We start from the raw sequence: 21,971 nt of genomic DNA on the forward strand, positions 1-21,971 counted from the left end.
CTTTACTTTTGTAGGTTGCTTCGTCTTTATTCTCGTAACTGCTTGTGGTGTTCTTCTTTAACACACAGAAAGGTGAACGTCAGGAAAAGATGGGGATTGGCACTAGACCCATTTAAAGCAAGAGTTGGGCCAATTCTGGTAATGGCAGAAGATTCAGCACCAAATGAATCTCCAGACCTTTCTTCATTTGGCCAGATGGGTTTTCTCACTTTATTTCACTTCTCCAGGAACATTATATGGTGTTAATTAGGATAGGGAAGTCTGTAAATATTACGATGCCCATGCAAGTACGTCAAACCTTTTTGCTGTTACTTTATGGCACAACTATTCTATATTATATCTTTTCACACATTTAATCTACCAATATGCCTTTGTAGCCTCCTTATGTCCTCTTCATAGGCTAGTTCCACACGATCAGTTATCAACAACTTTAGAAACCATACCTTCGGTGCATTTTCCGGCTATATCTAAGTTGTAAAAAGTTCAAACCCCAGCACATTCCTGTGATAAATCATTCCTTATACCTTGCAACCAGAAAAAATGACGCACTTATGCCTTCTGTTTGCTGTTAGCATTCCTATCTTCTCTCTGACCTTCTTAGTGATCTTCAGTTTATGGGTTTAAGGTTTTTGTGCAGGAGTTGGTAACCATTACTGTTGGTCAGAACTTCTCTCCCTTAGTGTTTAAGCAGCAATGTGTATCCTGGTAAAATAGGAATTTATTTAAAGAAGAAATAAGTAATCAAAACTAACTAGATGAAGATTAGACAAAGATAATTTGGGTTTAATTGTCCTCGACCATTTTCTCCATCTGCATCAATCCCAGTGCAGCCAAAGGAAGGCATTGGGTCTCATATGTGATTAAGATAAAAGTTGGTGTTTTGAATGTTAATTTTAGGAATGCCAATAGCACAAGGTATAACAATTTTCCGTAAAGCACAGGCCCACAATATCTGTGGCAAACATGATGCTGAGATAAACTAATTTCACCTACCTGCACATGATCCATATCCCTCCATTCCATGCATTTGCATATTTGTCTAAAAGCCGTAGAAACGTCACAACTCCTAGCAACGCATTCCTGGCACCCACCACCATCTGTATAAAATATAAACTTTTTCCCCACATCTCCTTTAAACTTTGCCCTGCTCACCTCAAAACTATACCCTCTAGTCTTTCATGTTTCCACCCTGGGGAGAAAGGTTCTGACTGTATACCTTGTCTATGCCTCTTAATTTTATATACTTCTGTCAGGTCTCCCCTTAACCTCTGATATTCCAGAGATTGTCACAAAAAATCTCACATTCTCCTCCCCCCTTCACTGCCATCGCTCGCTTCAAAATTGGTGAACGGGTTTCATCTTGCCATACCAAGCACAATCGCATGTAAAAAAAATCCCACAGCAGTTTCACCCCAAACCTAATTTTGGGCAATTTTACTTACCATGCAATCACGGCAAACTTTTGCATCACACTTTTATTTTCATTGCAACAAATGTAATAAATGCAAGATATAGCTGTGTTAATTCCACTATTACATCAGTCCTAGGATTTTATGATACATGCAGTAGCCAAATATGTACAAACTGCAATTTACATCGGTGGTTTGACACGTTCATTTCACTGTACATCTTGTATGTGTATGTGACAATTAAAGTTGACTTGAGTTGACTTGACAGTGCATGTGGGACTTCAACAAGTAAAAGTAATAAACGAAATTAACACAATGTTGCTGCAGGCAGTCTTTCTCACTGTTGCTTGAATTGTGGCAGCAATTTTCATTAAATAAACTAACTCCAGGTTCCAGGTACATATTCCAGGCTGGAAGCATCATCTTCAGGCAACACAGGGTTCTTTACCGCTGCTGTTTCATTGTTCTCAGAATTACCATGACCAGTTGCAGTCTCTTCCATCTCTTCCTTTGTACCACTGACATCCTGAGACTCTGGTTCGTCCTCTTCATCCACCTCTCCATCATCTTCGACATCCATTTCAAAAACACGCACATGTCGTAAGTTTGAACTGAGCTGAGGAATGATGTTAATTACGGGTCAGTTAGTGCAAATTATGTACTTATTTTCTTCAAAAATGTTTCTTCACACAATAAAGGAAATTAGATGATTTGTAATTGGGTTAGTAACTGGAAACCTTTTAATGATAATATTGTAAGTTACTACCAATGAACCTCCAGGATTAGGAATTTACTTTTATTTTTATTGTCATATGTACCAAGATATAGTGAAAAGCTTTTTTTTTGTGTGCTATAGACAATAGACCAGTTATATCATGCCAGGCAACAGAGGAACAATTGTAGTGGATGATAGTAGATTCTCTTTTGGGATCATCAGATGACAATTCCTTATCAATTTTACCTTACATTTGCAGTAACGTTTTGGCCAAAACCTAACTCGGATATTTTTACCATGAGCTTGGGGAGACGGGGGGTTTAGTCTAACCGAAACGTCACCCGTTCCTTCTCTCCAGAGATGCTGCCTGTCCCGCTGAGTTACTCCAGCTTTTTGTGTCCACCTTCGGTTTAAACCAGCATCTGCAGTTCCTTCCTACGTAATTCTGGTAAACTTCATCTGCATCATTTCCAAAGCCTCCACATCCTTTTTGTAATGGGGCGACCAGAACTGCATGCAATACTTCAAATTCGGCCTAACATAGAACAGTCCAGCCAAGGAATGGGCCTTTCGTCCCACATTGTCTGTGCTGAACATGACGTCTTGGAGTCTCACAGCATGGAAACAGGCCCTTCTGCCCAACATGCCCACACTGACCAACATGTCCCATCTACACTAGTCCCACCTGCCTGCGTTTGGCCCATATCCCTCTAGCTTTATCCTGTCCATGTACCTGTCTAAATCTATACATAACAAAAAATCTGATCTTGTGCTATTTCCGTGTGCACGGTTTTTCTATTTGCGCGAAAGCAGTATGCGATAACGCTACAATTTTTCGCCAGCCCACTCACCGTTCTCCTGTGCTGCGAGTGCAACAAGTTTCATTCCGATCAATGGTATATTGTAAAAGTTAGCGAGGTTTAAAAATCTTAAAAACTGCGCGTGCGCACATTGGTCTCCTCTCCTGTGAGGAGATTGGTCTCCTCTCCTGTCAGTCATGCGGGACGCGACGCCCATTCTGGCGCATCATCGCCGCACTAATTGGCCGGCTCCTCTGTCACAATAAAGCTGAAGGAACGGAGCGAGCAGAGTGCGGAGCGGCCCAGAGCCTGCTGCAACCTCGAGATCCTGGGAAGTGAGGAGCGAGAGTGTGAGGGGATTACGGGAGCCGGGCGCAGCTGGGGCCGGGCGCTGGTGCGGCCGGTACCGGGGGCTGGTGGGGCCAGTACCGGGGGCTGGTGGGGCCGGGGGTTCCGCACCCAAATCTCCAGCCCCTTCCCCTCTGGTTCCCCTCGCCGACTCCTGCCCCCCTCCCCCGTGATATCCCTCTCTCCCCCATGGTTCTTCCCGTCTTTTCTTCAAGCTCTCTCCCCCCACACTCCCCTCCCTCGCCCACACACCCCCCCACCCCCCCTCCCCTGCCCACACCTCCCTCCCATGTCCACACCACCCTCCCACGCCCACACCCCCCTTCCCTCCCCCCCGCCCACACCCATCCCCCTCCCACACCCCCCTTCCCTCTCCCACACATGAAGAGGAGGGGGAGGGAGTGCTGGGGGATGAGGGGAAATGTGCCGCACCTGCGCAGTTGGGAGCTATGGGTGAGTGGTGGAATATTGCGTTGGGGAATGGGTTGCGTTGGGGAACCAGGCCTTCCGTGTGACTGGGACCCAATGTTCTTAAACGTTGCAATAGTATCTGCCTCAACTGTCTCCTCCGGCAGCTCGTTCATTACACCCACCACCCTTTGTGTAAGAAAGCTACCCCTCGGGCTCCTATTAAATCTTTCCCCCCTCACCTTAAACCTATGTCTTCTGGTTCTCGATCCCCCTACTCTGGGCAAGAGACTCTGTGCATTTACTCGATCTATTCCTCTCATGATTTTGTACACCTCTATAAGATCACCCTTCTTCCTCCTGCTCTCCAAGGACTAGAGACCCAGCCTGCTCAACCTCTCCCGGTAGCTTAAGCCCTCGAGTCCCGGCAACATCCTCGTATATCTTCTCTGTACCCTTTCCAGCTTGACAACATCCAAAGCTGAAAACTATATACTAAAGGTAGCCAAAAATGCTGGAGAAACTCAGCGGGTGAGGCAACATCTATGGAGCGAAGGAAATAGGCAATGTTTCGGATCGAAACCCTTCTTAGAATAAGGGAAGGTAGCCTCTCCCATTAGTTTAGATTTAGTTATAGATACAAGGCGGAAACAGGCCCTACGGCCGAGTGAGTCCATACTGATCAGCGATCTCCACACATTAACACTATCCTATACACAGTAGGGACAATTTACATTTAAACCTGTAAATCTACAAACCTGCACGTCTTTGGAGTATGGGCGGAAACTGAAGATCTCTGAGAAAATCCACGGGGAGAACGTACAAGCTCCGTACAGACAGCGCCCTTAGTCGGGATCAAACACGGGTCTCTGGCGCTGTAAGGCAGTAACTCGAGCGCTGCACCACCGTGCTGGATAGCTTGGGTTCAGAAACACAGCTACAACATATGTGATCACAAAAAGCTGGAGACAGGCTGCATCTCTGGAGAGAAGGAATGGGTGACGATTCGGGTTGAGACCCTTCTTCAGTCTGAAGAAGGGCTCAGGATTATGCTGGTGGCTCAGTGTTTGCCTCTGGGGGGGGGGGGGGACACTGGCTGTTTAGGGCTTTTCACCACAGCTCAGTCTTGACCACACGGTGGCGCTGGTGGACTTGGGATTGTCCCAGTGGCTCAGTCTTCCTCAAACCTGCAACAGCTAGCAGGGAAAGTCTTCCTCTCCCTCCCCCCCCCTCCCCCTCCTCTCCCCTCCCCCCTCTTCCCTCCCTAAAGCCCTAGAGTAACTCAATGGGCCAGGCAGCATCACTGGAGAAAACCCACGCATTTACTGATGCCGTCCCCTAATTCCCTATTAATTGTTGCCCTCCCCACATTTAGGACTGAGCCGAGGAAAAACATTTTCACCCAGAGAGTTGTGAATCTGTGGAATTCTCTGCCACATAAGGCGGTGGTGTTTTCAAGAGAGAGTTTGATTTAGCTCTTAGGGTTAACAGAATCAAGGGATATTGGGAGAAAGCAGGAATGGGGTAGTGATTTTGGATGGTCAGCCATGGTCAGATTGCTGGCTCGAAGGGTCAAATGGCCAACTTCTGCACTTATTTTCTATGTTTCTATGTAACCTGATAACATCCATTGTCAGATATCCTGCCACAATAAAGTTAAATGAAAGTTAAGGAATTGAGAATTAACATGAAATGCAAAAATATTGGTATTACAGATAAATGTTTTACAGGTGGACCATGCTTTAAAAAAAAAAAGAAACAAGCAACATCCAATGTTGACAAAGCTTGATCTGATGTAAAGCCTCTGACACTTTTTTTTTCCTGTGAAAATCTGCATAATTTAATCCTGACATAAACTTGAACTGAAACCTACTTGTTGTGGATTTCAAAGATGGACACAAAATGCTGGAGTAATTCAGTGGGGCAGGCAGCATCACTGGAGAGAATGGATCATGAACATGGAGAAAAAATGTCATGGATATCATATAATCTCAGTTCTGGCATTAACTAAATCTTAAGCGGAGAAATCTCACCATTCATGACAGCTTGAACTGCTCAAAAATAGATAATATCCAATATAATTAAAGTTTTTTCATTTATTTCCTCCAATTTAAATACAGTAGAATTTTACGATTCCCATAAATTAGATTGTCATTGGAATCAGTGCTAAAATGCATAATTATATGGTTATAATATAGATTGCATTACTGATAACGCTGTAGTGTCAGGAACTGGCACTTTTCTGTTGTGCTAATGGTTTGAGCTTGTTTATGGTGTATCTCTAGGCTGCGGAGATCTGTGGATCCAAATAAAGAGAGAGGAAAGGCAGCAGCTTCCGTCATATCCAAAAGGAGGTGACGAATGAGATTGTAGGATTAGAGAAGTATTTCAATATGGAAGAGGTGCTGTGAGAGTACCAGTTGAAGGATAGGCTTCGATTCATGTTTCTGGAATAACAGGCAGTGTGTCATAGAGTCATAGAGTGATACAGCGTGGAAACAGGCCATTCGGCCCAACACCCCCAATAGCCAACATGTCCCAGCTACACTAGTCCCACCTGCCCATGTTTGATCGATATACCTCCAAACCTGTCCGATCCATGTACCTGTCTAACAGTTTTTTAAATGTTGGGATGGTCCCTGCCTTAACTACCTCCTCTGGCAGCGTGTTCCATACACCCATCACCCTTTGTGTGAAGAAGTTACCACTCAGATTCTTGTTAAATCTTTTCCCCTTCACTTAATCCTATGTCCTCTAGTCCTCAATTCACTCACTCTGGGCAAGTGACTGTGCTAATGTAATGCTAACGAGGCTACCAGTGTATTTTATGCTGGGATCCCTTGCATTATCCTTTAATTTACAGGTATTATTCTTTGAAGATCAACCTAGCCAAACAGCTTACTCTCGGCTGCAGTGTGGAGAAACACATTCCTGCCTTGTAAATTGGCACAAGAAGAGATAACATTGCTTATCAACAGAATGCATAATACAGAAAACATGCTTTGGTCGAACACCTCCCACACTAAAGGATATGAGGTTTCTGTCTGGATTACTTAAGCATTGCAAGAGTTAAGGGACATGTTAGAATTCACTGTAAAACAGCTGTTATAGCCAGTCTGTGACTGCTGCCAAATAAAGTATTGTAAATGGCCTTGACCCTATAAGAGGCAGAGGGAAAAACAGGATGAGACTGAGTAGTCTCATTCTTTATCTTGTACTGTGGCAGTGACAAAGCATAAATGTCTGTAATTTACTGAAATACAATCAGGTGGAACTATTTCTCAGCATTATCAGAATGCAGTCCCTGTTCTCATCTAGTAAAATTAGGGAAAACTAGGATTGTATTTACACTTTGAGGTTAAGTGAGGGAAACGCAGTGGTGCAGCAGTTTAGGGTTGCTGCCACACAGCTCCGGTGATCTGATTTTGTGCCTGATTTTAAGTACTGTCTGTGGGAAATTTACAGTAATTCCACACTGTGCAGAATCTCTGAACAGTGTCAGATTCCCTTGAGTGACTTGCTTTCCTCACAAAGACAATATTGGAGGGCAGTTGGCTTCTGTAATTGACCTCCAGTGTAGATCCAGCAGCAATGGGCATGTGGGACAGAACAAGTATCCGGATAATAAATAGGAGAATGGGACTGAAGGGAATGCTCAAATGGCTGGCAGAGACTTGATGGTTTGAATGACCTCCTACAGAAATGGAAAACATAAAAAAATGGGAGCACAGGCCTGAGCAATGTCAACTATGGAAGTGATTTGTAGGCAAAGATAGTTTTATGCATGAATGCGATTGGACACAAAGATCAGCGTGTAGATGACTGTGACTGTCATATACTGCCATAATTTACTTTTCTTGATGGGAGATAAACAGATTTAATCAGGAACAAATTGTTATATAAAAATGAACTTGGACAATAATAGAGGAAGAAAATAATAATATGTTTGTACATTCTATCTGGGGGATCCCAAGTTTATGATTGCTTATCACTTTAATTCTGCATCCTACTCTCAATATGAACTTTTACGCTATTACAACTATGGCATCAGAAGTTCAAGGGATTGTCTGACTCCCCACTTTACAGCCCTCAGAACCCAACACTACATTCAATTGTTTAAGATTACCCACTTTTATAGTTTCCATCAGAACTGGCCAGTTTGTACAAAACAACATTAACTTGCAATATTAACTTGGTTTTCCCTCATTATGATGTCAGGAAACAAATATGCAGAATTTCCAGCAGCTCCTCCGCATGCCTGCCGATTTTCTCCCGGCTGTCCGGGGGCTGGTGAACTCTGTCTCTGTCGGCCCATGTGGACGTGGACAGTCCAGTGGTGGTCGCGCAGCCCTGGCGTAGAGGTCATCCGCCGTCGATCCCGCTGCACCAGTGGTGCTTGTTTCACCCGACCCGGTTGTCCCCGTTGCTCTGGGCCCGTTCCAGTCTCCTGGCTCAGTTTTGCCATCCCCCGGTGTTACGCCCGCCCGGCCCCGGTTACCACGCATTCGGGTCGCTCTGTCCGGCTCCCTGTTGGGTTTCGCTCCTCGGGTCTTTATCTGGCCATTCCAGTATTTTTTCTCTCTCCTTTAATGATTTCCATTTACAAATTCTACAGACAGATCAGCTGAGCCATTTTCTTCCTCTTTGTATCATTCAATTTCTCTGGTCCAGACGTAATCATAGACATTCCCTTTTTACTCTCTTGCACTCTCCCACTTTCCTCCAAATTTAAATCATGCTATTTTTGTAACATTACTTATCTCTGAAAAAGGATCCTTGACCTAAAACAGCAATTGTTCTTTTCCTCTGTTGAGTATTCTCAGCATTTTCTGATTTTATTCCTGGTCTTTTGTTCACAATTTTAAATGCATTTATATGGTTACCGAGTATTAGTTATTAATTTATGGTATTTTTGATTATTACATATCATATGTGTGTTATTGCATTCTCGGGCCGGTTAACCTTCGGCAAATACTAGTTCAATTGTTTTATTGTCAGTACAAGTCGACAATTAAGCACTCTTTCTTCAAAACTTTGCTGTTCCAGTCAACCTGCTACTTTTCTGCTAGCCCCTTATTTGTTAGTTTATAATGTGGCAAATTATTGCAGATGTTTTATGTGGACAAGTTACTCGCAATAACTATCTTATCTGCAATAACTGTATCTTATTCCTACTACCTTATCAAAGAAATAAATGAGAAATATTCTTTTTTAAACCATGTTGACTTGACCATCCATGTTTTACTTTTCAAGAAATTTGCAGAGAAATGGAGCAATCAGCTGCTGCGTCACAGATTTTTTTAGAGTGCAACTAAATTTCCTATTAAAAAGGAAAACACACAACTACAGATGCAGGAAATCTGAACTAAAAACAGAAATGTTGAAAATATTCAGCTACCTGGGCATACCTGGGCATATATCTGTCGAGAGAGAACCCGAGTTAACATTTCAGGTCAATGGCCACACGTTATTTAGGAGTCACTTACCACACAGGAAACTTTACGAATACCATTGACAGCAATATACTGTGCCTTCATGTTCTCTAAAGTCCGTGATTGATTTTCAACAGTTACTGTCCGAACAGGAATATGGTCGATCTGTTCATCTAGCCTGTAAATCAAACCAAAATTCCATATTAAACTTTGCACTAAAACAGGACACTACATCTCAAACACCAGTAGATCTGGGGTTTTTTTTAATTAATAGATTTAACATGGCTTATTTCATAGTGTGCAGAGATGGGGACAGAAAAAGATCGGAAAAAATTAGTGAAGAGAACAATCGTATCAGGAAGTTAATATAGACAAAATCTATGTGTAGGAAGGAACTACAGACGCTGGCTTAAACAAAATGCTGGAGTAACTCAGCGGGACAAGCAGCATCTCTGGAGAGAAAGAATGGGTGATGTTTCGGGTCAGACTGAAGAAGGGTCTCGACCCAAAACGTCACCCATTCGTTCTCTCCTGAGATGCTGCCTGTCGCACTGAGTTACTCCCGCATTTTGTGTCTATCTTGCAGCACACATACGACCCCTCAAAAGTGGTGAAGATAGCTGTTAATAATTTCCTGTTCCTCTAAGAACATGTTCCTGTTCATCATGACATACTTCTTTGATGTGAATTAACAATTACCAGCGAATTTGGTATGAACTTCAACTGTGTACAAACTATTATCGCAATTAAAACAAATTAAAACGTTAAGCTTTATTGAATGTGGTTTAACAGTTTCTCTTTCTACTACCACTGCCATATATATCATGAACTAGCATTGTACCTTGTACAAATGAATATTGTAATATAAAACATGCATGTTTTCACGATGAACACACCATTGAGTGATCCAGGATTGGACAGTAATTTAGTTTTTAGTTTAGTTTAGATATACCGAGCGGAAACAGGCCATCGGGTACGTGCCGCACATTAACACGATTCTGCACCCACCGGGGACAAATTTTACATTTACCAAGCCAATTAACCTACAAACCTGTACGTCTTTGGAGTGTGGGAGGAAATGGAAGATCTCGGAGAAAACCCCCGCAGGTCACGGGGAGAACGCACAAACTCCGTACAGACAGCACCCGTATTCGGGATCGAACCCGGTCTCCGGCTCTGCATTCGCCATAAGGCAGCAACTCTACCACTGCGCCACCATGACTGGTCACGGTCACATGCAGAATCACAAGTCCTAGGAGTCTTTCTGACTTCAGATCATGTTATCACCATTAACCAAGAAAACAGAACCATCGTGAAAGGACACAAAGTCACCTAGCCATGTTCTCCAGACATGCTGCCTGACCTGCTGAGTTACTACAGTACTTTGTATCCTTTTGTAACTGATCTCACTCAGATCAGCAAAAAATTGGATCCCAGAACTATTGCACACTGTCTCAGAGACAATACGTTTAAATGTATTAGAACCATTTATGAATTTAATATCAAGTGTGACATTCAACATTGTGCATTACCTTTTACTGGAATCAAAGCTCAACTCTTCTTCAGTTTCCTCAATGTTGTAAATGGATGACATTGGTAATTGTGCCAAAATCCGACATTTTTCTTTGTTGTCGATGTGTCCTTTCAATACAACTGTCAGCAATTCATCATCATAAAAATCAACATCCAAAAAGCTGAACTGACTAAAAGAAAGGAAACAAAGAAACGTTTTGACCTTTCATTCCAACTATATCATTTCTCAGGATAGTTCAAGTGATATATAGTAAAAATTAAGATTGTGAAGAACTACATTTACAGTTTACTCAAAGGTATGAGGTTATATTACAAAAATGACCAAACTGAAACAAAGCTGGAATATCACCTTTCCTTGCTCTCAGTTTTGCTGGTGCACAAAAAATCTCCAAACTCCGCAGCAATCAGTCTGTTAGAAATAGATCTGTGAGGAAAAAAAATAGAAAGATTTAAAATTGTCGCCTTGATTATATTGATTATGTATTCTAATCAAAATTTAAAATAATTTATTATAATGTTCAAATTCCAGTAATTACACTTGTCACTTCCGTTAAACCGTGGCCAATATCCAAGCCAGTCAGATCATGTTAATGATTGTGGTAATACAGTAGATTAAACTGTGAAAAAGAATATGGACATCTTCAAAATACATTTTCTAATTAAAATATTGTGCTCTGAAGTGAATCTGATGTAGCAATTATTATTCCTAGTGCATGTATAACACATGCATATCTTTCAGGTCAACATCTTCTTTTACAACAGTAGGAAGTTTTCAAATGTAATGGACAATCATTTTTGGGTGATATTAGGACAACAATTGTAATGAATAGAATCATATGGGCAACTGTTTAGGACACAGCCAAGATACTCTTGGTCACAATCTAAGAAAAATGCTTTTCAGACAACTTTACTAACCCTTCTATCATGTTCCCCAATTTGTGTCCTACCAGCAAGACCGGCCAACCCAAAGTGGTGGCATTGAGATATAAAATTAGCAAGCAATGGCCAAGGGAGTCTTCATCATTAGATAATGGACACAAAGAAGCCTCACAGTATCAGATTATGCATAAGCAGAGGACACATTGGAGAGATCATCCTTTGAGGCAATGTGAATGGAGCTCAAAATAAGAAAGGTGCAACCACTCTGACTAGATTATATTTTCGGTCTCCAATAGCCATTGGGAAATAAGTATACAGATTATGGAAAGGTGTAAAAACTACAGGATTATTGTAACGGGTGTCTTTCAAATCTCCAATATTGCCCGGAACTTCCTAGTGCAAGAGGCCGAGACTGGTTACAAGTATCCAAGTGAGTTTCTTAAATCAGTATGTGGATAGTCCAACTAAAGGGGGGACCATTCCCAACAGATTCGGAAACAAGCCTTATTAAGGAACTGGCATTTCAGTGGAAGAGCATTTTGGGAACAGTGATCACAACTCCTTAAATTTTCAGAGAGTTATGAATAATGCTAAAGCCCCTGTCCCACTTACGAGTCCTTGGCACGCAGAATACGCGACCTCGTGGTAGCGTTGAGCCGTGACGGTCCCGCGAAGGTCGCGCGCGATTTCATGCATACAATACAACAATACAATACAATACGGTTTATTTGTCACATTGCACATAAGTGCAAGTGAAATGAATATGTCAGCAGCGGTACAATTATGAAGATCACACACAAAAACACAATAAAAATTTAACATAAACAACCACCACAACATTCATAACTGTGGTGGAAGGCACACAATTTGGCCAGTCCTCCTCCATTTTCCCCCGTGGTCGGGTCCTCAACCCTCCGCAGTCGTTGCTGCGGGCATCCAGATGGTAAAAGGACAAGGTACAAGTCCAGGTAAGTCCAGAGTCGACTCTTCCTCACCGGAGACCGCGGCTTTAAGTTGGTGTAGGCCGCAGGCCGGCGGTCGAAGATTTAAAGTTCCCGCTGCGCCGCAGCCAGAAGCACCGCAGACTGCAGGGTCGGCGGTCGAAGCTACCCTCCAGGGGCGATGGTAAGTCCGCGCAGGGCCCGCGGTAGAAGTTGGCCGCGGACCGGCAGTGATGGCTTCTTCTTCCCCCGGGTCCCCCACGAGGGATGTAGACGCCGCGCCAGCTGGAGCTGTGCAGACCGCGCGCGGCTTCAGTCTGCCGGCTGCCCCGGGCCAGCGAAATGGAGCGCTCCCTATGGCGAGCCCCAGCGAGGGCTCACCCGCTCCACGCCGCTGAAGCCCCGGGCACGTCTCCGGGAAAGGCCGCACCGATCCTCATTGTTAGGCCACGGGGGAGGCGACCTGGAAAAAGTCGCCTCTCCATGGAGGAGGCAACCAAAACGGTTTCCCCCTCACCCCCCCACACCACCCCCCACACAAAACACACAAAGAAACATTAAAAACATACTTCAAAACATACTAAAAAAATTAAAAAAGTTGAAAAAACTAACGCGCTGCTGACAGGGCTGCCGCCATTGCAGCGCCCCCACGAACAGCCGTCTGGAGCGCGTGACGTCATTTGAAGATGGACACAAAGCTGGAGTAACTCAGCGGGAACGGCAGCATCTCTGGAGAGAAGGAAGGGATGATGTTTCGTGTCGAGACTCTTCTTCAGTCTGAAAAGAAGGGTCTTGACTCGAAACGTCACCCATTGCTTCTCTCCAGAGATGCTGCCGATCCCGCTGAGTTACTCCTGCATTTTGGTTCTATCTTCAATTTTCTTGGCCCCGCTCTGGGAGTAGAAGTGGAGGTGGATCCGGACCGCGACGGCCATGAGCCCCAGGCCGAGTTCAGCGATCGTTTGCCTGCTGTTGCTAGTTGGAGGTGAGACGTTGTGTCGCGCCAGGGTCTTGGGTCTGTCCCACTTTGGCCGTCAGTTACGCGACAGGCCGTTGGCGCGCGAAGATTTCGTTCGCTACAAAAATTTCGGAGCCCCGAACGATGTCGCGCACAACTATATACCCCTCTGCGCTTCTCAGTGGGACCGGCCCCGCGCGGCCATACAATGCCCGTGCGCATCAACGCGATCACGAGGTCGCATAATTTGCGTGCCAAGGACACGTAAGTGGGACAGGCCCTTATGTCTGGACCTTGCGGTAGGGGTGGGGAAGAGTACTAAAATGATGGAGGGAATAAAACAATAGTATGAGGCAAGAGTTACGGACAGTACATTGGGAGCAGCTCTTACTGATTCAATCCAGGTTATTAAGTAGCCATGTTATTGAGAAAGACAACCCAGAAGATTGCTGGGATCTTGATATTAAAGACCAGATGATCAGAATTTAGGAGTGGCATGGTCCAATTTGGAGAAAGACAAGGATAGTAGCAAGATAAGGGAATCTTGGAAGATGAAAGACGCTGGACATTTCGAGTGATAGAGTTATACAGCATGGAAACAGCCGCATCGACCCACCTTACCCATGCCGACAAGATGCCCCATCTACACTAGCCACAGCCATCTAAAACTTTCCTATCCATGTAGCAGTCCATTGGGTTAAAAAGAAACCATATGCAAGGTATAGGAGGAATTAGGGAGTGCCTTTGAGGAATATAAAGAGAGCATGAAAGAACTCAAGAAGATAATTTGGAAGCCCAGCAGAGGCCGTGAAATGTTATGGCAAGTCAGATTAACTAAAAAAAAGGAAATTTTCTGTGTACATTCATAGCAAGAGGGTAACTAGTGAGAGGTTAAAACAAGATAATGAAAGGGAATTTATATTTGGATTCGTAGGATCTAGGCAAGGTACTAAACAAGTACTTTGAATTGATATTCACTTAGGAGGAATACATGGAGGATAGTTAGATCAGTGTTTCAGAATACTAATATGCTGGGGTAATGTGAGATCAAGAAGAAGTGGATACGTCCCCGGGTCCTGACGGGTTCTATCCCAGGTTATTGAGAAAGGCAAGTCAAGGGATTGCTGGGGTCTTGATGAAGATATTTGCATCCTCTCCAGCCAGAGGCGAAGTCCGAGAGGATTAGAGCATGGTCAATGTCGTTCTATTATTTGAGAAGGGAAACAAGCAATCTGAGAAATTATAGACTGGTGAGCCTCACATCACTGGTGCAGAGCTATTTTGAGGATTTTTGGGGATAGGATTTACTTGCATTTGAATGAGAATGGGCTGATTAGGGACAGTGAGCATAACATTGTCCAAGACTGATCATGTATTACACACTTGAATGGGGTTTTTGAGGTGCCAAGTAATTGATGTTGTCGATATGAATTTTAGTAAGGTATTTGACAAGGTCACTCACAGTAGGCCGACCTAGAAGAATAAGATGCAAGGGATCCATGGTTACTTGGTCATTTGAATTCAGAACTGGCTTAGAAAATAGAGGGTAGTGGTGGGATTCTGGCTGGAGGTTTGTGACCTGTGGGATTCATCAGGATTTAGTGCAGGGGCCTCTTTTGTGTGCGACATATATAAGTGACTTGGACAAAAATGTAAGGGGTAGGTTAAGGGCCTGTCCCACTGCGGGGACCTAATTAGTGAGTTTAGAAGAGTTTGCCCTCGACTCATACTCGCTTCATGGTCGACAAGAGGTCTTTCCTTCATGCTCGATAGTAGTCCCCGCGTACTCGAGGCCTCAGTTAGGTCGCGGCATATTTTTCAGCATGTAGAAAAATGCCCGCGAGTAAAAAAAGGTCGCCATGGAAAACAATCGATATTTTTTTTTACTCGTAGGTTTAGTCGAAGTAGGTCATAGTAGGTTGGCATGTTATTCGTAGGTAATCAAAGGCAATCTAAGGTAATCGAGGGTAGTCGAAGGTAGTCGTAGATAGTCTTCAACATAGTCGAAGCAGGTCGAAGGAGATCGAAGAAGGTCGTCTTCACTCTCCACTATTCGGTGTCCAATTTTCCCGAAACTAGTCAAAGCTAGTCTTCAACATAGACGAAGGAGGTCGGAGGAGATCGAAGGAGGTCTTCTACATAGTCGAAGGAGGTCTTCAACATGACACTTTTTCATACTCTCCTAAACTCTTCTACACTCGCAAATTAGGTCCCCGCAGTGGGACAGGCCCTTTAGTAAGTTTGCACGCACCTAAACAATTGGCGAGGTTGTGAATAGCAAAGAAGGTTGTCAAAATAATACAGCAGGATATAGGTCAGTTCCAAATATGGATAGAGATATAGTAGATGGAGTTGAATCCGAGTAAGAGTGAGGTGTTGCACTTTGGGACGTCAGTTACAAGCGGAGAGTATACAATTAATGGCAGGATTCTTAGCAGCATGGTGTATAGAGGAATCTTTATGTACAAATCCATCTCTGAAAGTAGCAATACAAATGGAGGGAGTGGTAAAGAAGGCATAAGGTATCCTTGCCTTCATCAGTCAGGGTATTGATTATAAGAATCAGGAAGTCACGTTACAACTTCATAACATTTTGGTTAGGCCACGTTTGGAGTTTTGTGTGGACACAAGAAACTGCAGATGCTGGTTTACAAAATATTGAACACAAGTGCTGAGAAAGAGCGTCAGGCTGCATTTCTGGAAAAAATGAATAAGCGCCATTTCAGGTCAGACTGACTGTAGTAAGGGGGAGAAAGCTTGAAAAGAAGTGGGGACGGTGCAAAGCCTAGCATCTGATTGGTGGATACAGGTGAGGGGGGTTGATTAACAGATGGTTGGTCAGCAGCATTCTTATTCTCTGTTATTCTCACTTGACCGAACCGTCACACACCTCCAAAGCATGTCTCCATGCAGATTTACATTGAAAGAATCGGACCAGGCAGTGAATGAGTGTCTCCCAGCACAGCAAGTAAGGCCATGTCCTGCTCCAGGCAGCAATCGGAATTTAAGGATTTGCGGGAAGCGGCTGACATGAGCGAGGCCGGCGAGCGGCAGGAGAGAGGTACATGGGCCGCGGAACCGGGGGGGGGGGGGCTTGCTGCAGCCCCCCCCCCCCCCACACTTTATTGGTTAGATATGTTTCAATATCTCCTGCTTTGGACGAGGCGCTGCTGTGCTCTGAGCAACCTGGTCGTGGGTGTTGGAGAGCCGGGGCGGAGGAAGGGATGGAAGTTGAAGCAGCGGCGGGGGCAAATTCGGACGGGAAGCCGGGGCTGGCAAGTGTTTGCTGGGCTGGCTAGTCGCTCGCTGCAGCTCCGGCCATGGACCAGTCTCAGTGCAAGAGTCCCGGGCCATCAGAGGTGTCGGAAGCGTTGCACCGCGGCCATGAGGGTCTCTGTGCCGATTTCGCCCTGGTGACCAGCATGGACCAGGCTGCGGCTCGGTGCATCCTGGAGGACATCCAGTGGCTGCTGGAAGTAGGTACCAAGCACTGGTAGAAGCGGTGGAAGATAGTGACCTTCAAATGGGGGTGGTGGAGAAAGCATCCTGCTTGCCTACTAGATTTTCACTTATTGTAACTGCAGGAAAAATGTTCACGATGTTGGGGGAGTTCAGAACCAGGGGTCACAGTTTAGGAATAAGAGGTAGGCCATTTATGACTGAGATGAGGACAAACTTTCTTCACCCAGAGTTGTAAATTTGTGGAATTCTCTGCCACAGAAGGCAGTGGAGGCCAATTTACTGGATGTTTTCAAAAGAGAGTTACATTTAGCTCTTGGGGCTAGTGAAATTAAGGGATATGTTGAAAAAACACGAAAGAGGTACTGATTTTAGATGAACAGCCATGATGATATTGAATGGCAGTACTGGCTCGAAGGGCCAAATGGCCTATTCCTGCACCTATTTTCTATGTTTCTATGCTTGAGTATATGGCAATAAAACTCGACCACTTGATTTTGAAGCATTCATGCATGGTGGAGGTATAATGTAGTCAGAGTGATACAGTGTGAAAACAGGCCCTTCAGCCAAACTTACCCACACCCGCCAACATGTCCTAGCTATTGGTCCATATCCCTCCAAACCTGTCCTATCCATGTATTAGTCTAACTGTTTCTTAAATGTTGGGATAGTCCCTCCCTCAACTACCTCCTCTGGCAGCTTGTTCCATACACCCACCACCCTTTGTGTGGAAAATGTTACCCCTTAAAAGCACCTGTGGACTTGAACATAATAGGTTAAGTCCAGGGGGTCAGATATGGGGCTTTTTGTGTGGGCCAGATATATTGTCAGTGCAGAGGGCTTTAAACAAGGCCAAGTGTGCATCCAGTCAAGGTCTGGAATAGTACTGGGTGTGCAGTCAAAGCAGGGACAATGGGAGCGTTCAGCACTGGGAACCTAAGCAGGTAAGCAGCTATGATCAGGGTAGAATTGGGGGCCAGGTGTAAGGCTGGACTCAGGGTCAGGAATGAGAGAAGGTATGCAACTGGAGTCAGGGTCAGTAGTACCAGGTGTGCAGTGAGACCCAGGTTGGTCAACATGGGCCAAGTGCTTGATTATAATCTGATTTCCATACATGAATACACCAAGATCATTCATGTGCTGCACCTGTTGATCAGAGCCTGGCTCTACTGTGGAATGTAATTAGGAATGTAATTTAGCCTAACCTTATTCATAGCTAATCCAATTTAAAGCATAAACATTGCATTCAAGTGTTAATTAAAATACTCGCTACAGTATGCACCAGATTGCACAATTTCGAGCTGAAAAATGTAAAAGTTCCATACAATGCGAAGGGGACCACCCCCTCCCACACCTCCCCACCCCCTCCCTGCTCCTTTCTTCAAGCTATCATCCCCTCTCCCTCTACCACAACCATACTGAAGAAGGGTCCCATTTTGAGATGTCTCCTATCCTTGTTCTCCTGAGATGTTGCCTAACCGTCTAAGTTACTCCGGCACTTTTTGTGTCTTTTTTTTCCAAACAATTTAGAAACATAGAAATTAGGTGCAGGAGTAGGCCATTCGGCCCTTCGAGCCATTCAATATGATCATGGCTGATCATCCAAAATCAGTACCCTGAATTTGTGTTGGAAACTAATTTCCTGAGAGCAATTGGAAATTGGCAACTAATGGCAAGACCCACGTCTGCTTTAGAAACACCTCCAAGATCGTTGGACATATATTGGAATAATGAGTGTGATTCAGAGGCAAGTCATACCACTACGAGTACAGGGTAGAAATGTAGTAGGCAGTTTGGCATTAATTAGTTTCTTATAGAAATGTATAAAATTATAAAAGGACTGCACAAGCTAGATGCAAGGAAAAAAATCCCAATGTTGGGGAGTCCAGAACCAGGGACCACAGTCTAAAGGGCCTGTCCCACTTGGGTGTCATTAGCGCGTCACGCAAAGATTTTGTGAATCCCAAAATCCTGGGGCGATGCGCATGAACGCCCGTCACTGCCTACGCCACCACGCCTCGCCACGCGCCATGCACGCGTAATGCACATCATGCACACATCACGTGCGCGACACGACGCACGCGTCATGCGTGTGATGCGTAAATGATGTCGCGTAAATAATGCGCAAATGACGCCCAAGTGCGACAGGCCTTTAAGAATAAAGGGGAGGCCATTTAAAGCTGAGATGAGAAAAAACTGTTTCACCCAGTGAGTTGTGAATTTGTGGAATTCTCTGCCATAGAAGGCAGTAGAGGCCAATTCACTGGATGAATTTAAAAGAGAGTTAGATAGAGCTCTAGGTGCTGTGAAATCAAGGGTATGGGGAGAAGGCAGGCATGGGTTACTGATTGTAGATGATCAGCCATGATCACAATGAATGGCGATGCTGGCTCGAAGGGGCAAATGGCTTCCTCCTGCACTTATTTTCTATGTTTCTATGAATGAGCAGTTATTTTACCTTGAAAGGTCCGTGGGTCTGCGCAAAATGTAGATTCTGGGAGATTCAGTGCCATGCATTGTGAATACGACATATTGCAAATTTGAAGACTTATCATTCCAACTGTGAAACAAAAAAGTGCATGGCAGATTTCAGTTTAGCTTCCAGAAAACTGAACAAAATCTAAAGCCACAGAAAAAAACATGTCAATAACAAATGAACAATGAACTTACAATGATGGTAAAGAAAACCTGGGCACAACGCTGTCACTGAAAGTAAACAGAAATATATGAAAATATTTAGTTAATTCAATTAAAAATGGAAAATATTTAAGCAAAATGGTATCTGATTAAGCATAGTAGGGGCATTGCTTCAATTTAAATGTTTTATTATAGTCATTGTTTTACCTTGGATTGAGCTTATATAGTGGCATGTAGAGAACCTGACGAACAGAATTTCCAATGACTTCCTGTGAAAGGTACAAAATATTGTAAATAAAAGACCTGATACCATGTTTGGGGTAATTTCATTGTGATAGAATGAACTTTATAGTAATTACTTACAGCTGGTTTTTGTAGACAACTATCAATTTGTCCTTCCACAAGCCTTTTAACATAATGTAACGATTTCTTTGGATAATACGGAAAAAGCAAAGGGCTGTCTGAAATAAAATGTTTAAATAATTATTTTGCTGGCATAATCAATAGACAATAGGTGCAGGAGTAAGGCATACGGACCTTCAAGCCAGCACCGCCATTCAATGTGATAATGGCTGATCACCCACAATTAGTACCCCGTTCCTGCCGTCTCCCCATATCCTCTGACTCCGTTATCTTCAAGTACCCTATTTAGCTATCTCTAGAAAGTTTCCAAAGAACCGGCCTCCACCGCCATCTGAGGCAGAGAATCCCACAGACTCACAACTTTGTATGAAAAGGTGTTTCCTCATCTCCGTTCTAAATGGCTTACCCCTTATTCTTAAACTGTGGCCCCTGGTTCTGGACTCCCCTAACATCGGGACCATGTTTCCTGCCTCTAGTGTGTCCAAACCCTTAATAATCTGCCTGGCCCGTCGCAGTGGCGGCCCAGGCCCGCAGGCGGCGCAGAAAAGAAGCACCAACTCCAGCTCAACCCCACCCATCCCGTAGGAGGGACAGAGTCGAGCTGGGGCTGGAGCTGGCGCCTCCCTTCCGCGCTGCCTACGGGCCTGGGCCGATACTCCCGTCCGCCGACCTCTGGATAGAAGACCCTCCTTCAGAATTCCAACACATTACTTTTGTGCCGTGGTTGGGATGGATGGGAGTGGGGATTTCCACGGGCGCAAGGAAACAAATGACCTAAAGTTTGCGTTGAGTGAACTGAGTGTTCTTAACATCCTCGTCGAACACTGGCGTTTTGTGAGAGTGTTGGATGCCAGCTTCAGCTCAACCAATGTCGGTCATATTATCCGGACAGGCGGCAGGGAATCACGAGCTGATGCGAGTCATCGGCGATGCTCTGGAAGCCTAGTCGGCTTCCGCCGTGCAGCAGGATCGAGGAGGCAGCGCCCGACCCGGGGAGTAGAGGTGTCAGTTCTTCCAGCGGCGAATGGAGAGGCACCAGCTACCGCGGCCCGCTCACCTGTCGGGCGCTGACTCCTCGATCCCGGGATCCAACCACTCTCACAAAACGGTGGTGTACGACGAGGACGGTAAGAACCATCAGTCCCATCCGTCTACCCAATACCATTTCCTGCCTAATGTGGATTTCCTTCAGTTCCTCCATCATCCCAGATCTTCTGGCCACTAGTATATCAGGAAGATTGTTCGTGTCCTCCTTAGTGAAGATGGATCCAAAGTACACAAAAAAGCTGGAGAAACTCAGTGGGTGCAGCAGCATCTATGGAGCGAAGGAAATAGGCAACGTTTCGGGCCGAAACCCTTCTTCAGACCAAAGTACCTGTTCAACTCATCTGCCATTTCCTTGTTCCCCATTATAAAATCACCTTTTTCAGTCTTCAAGGGTCCCACCTTGGTCTTAACTATTTCTTTTTCTCTTCACATACCTGAAGAAGCTTTTACTATCCTCCTTTATATTCTTGACTAGCTTACCTTCGTACCTCATCTTTTCTCCCCGCATTGCCTTTTTAGTTATCTTCTGTTGCTCTTTAAAAGTTACCCAATCCTCTGGCTGCCCGCACATCTTTGCTATGTTATACTACTTCTCTTTTATTTTTATACTGTCTCTGACTTCCCTTGTTAGCCAAGATCGTCTTTGGAATGAACTGGAATGAACTGATCCTGCACCTTCTGTATTATTCCCAGAAATATCTGCCATTGTTGTTCCACTGTCATCCCAGCTAGGGTATCTTTCCACTCAACTTTGGCCAGCTCCTCCCTCTTGGCTCCGTCGTCCCTTTTATTCAACTGTAATACTGACACCTCCGACTTACCCTTATCTCTTTCAAATTGTAGATTAAAACTAACCATATTATGGTCACTACCTCCTAATGGTTCCTTAACCTCAAGTTCCCTTATCATAACACAACACTAAATCCAGAATTACCTTCTCCCTGGTAGGCTCCAGTACAAGCTGCTCTAAGAATCCATCATGGAGGCACTCCATAAACTCCCTTTCTTGGAATCCAGTACCAACCTGATTTTCCCAGTCTAC

The 21,971-nt window shown here is 44.5% G+C and overlaps 1 protein-coding gene across 3 annotated transcripts in view; it reads right to left on the reverse strand.

Annotated features, from left to right (window-relative positions):
• Nucleotides 1-1,457: 1,457 nt before the first annotated feature.
• Nucleotides 1,458-21,971, reverse strand: part of anapc4 (anaphase promoting complex subunit 4) — a 96,271-nt gene continuing 75,757 nt past the window's right edge. For all 3 annotated transcript variants that reach the window (XM_033026488.1, XM_033026473.1, XM_033026482.1), the window contains 8 exons: nt 19,883-19,980; nt 19,727-19,788; nt 19,553-19,588; nt 19,341-19,442; nt 10,995-11,069; nt 10,645-10,815; nt 9,167-9,290; nt 1,458-2,025 (listed from right to left, as the gene is read on the reverse strand). In XM_033026488.1, the coding sequence (XP_032882379.1) occupies nt 1,789-2,025; nt 9,167-9,290; nt 10,645-10,815; nt 10,995-11,069; nt 19,341-19,442; nt 19,553-19,588; nt 19,727-19,788; nt 19,883-19,980 (905 nt within the window). In that variant the 3' untranslated portion in view covers nt 1,458-1,788. The remainder of the gene's footprint in view (nt 2,026-9,166; nt 9,291-10,644; nt 10,816-10,994; nt 11,070-19,340; nt 19,443-19,552; nt 19,589-19,726; nt 19,789-19,882; nt 19,981-21,971) is intronic.

The sequence above is a fragment of the Amblyraja radiata genome, chromosome 1 (assembly GCF_010909765.2).
Source record: "Amblyraja radiata isolate CabotCenter1 chromosome 1, sAmbRad1.1.pri, whole genome shotgun sequence".
Lineage (NCBI taxonomy): Eukaryota > Metazoa > Chordata > Chondrichthyes > Rajiformes > Rajidae > Amblyraja > Amblyraja radiata.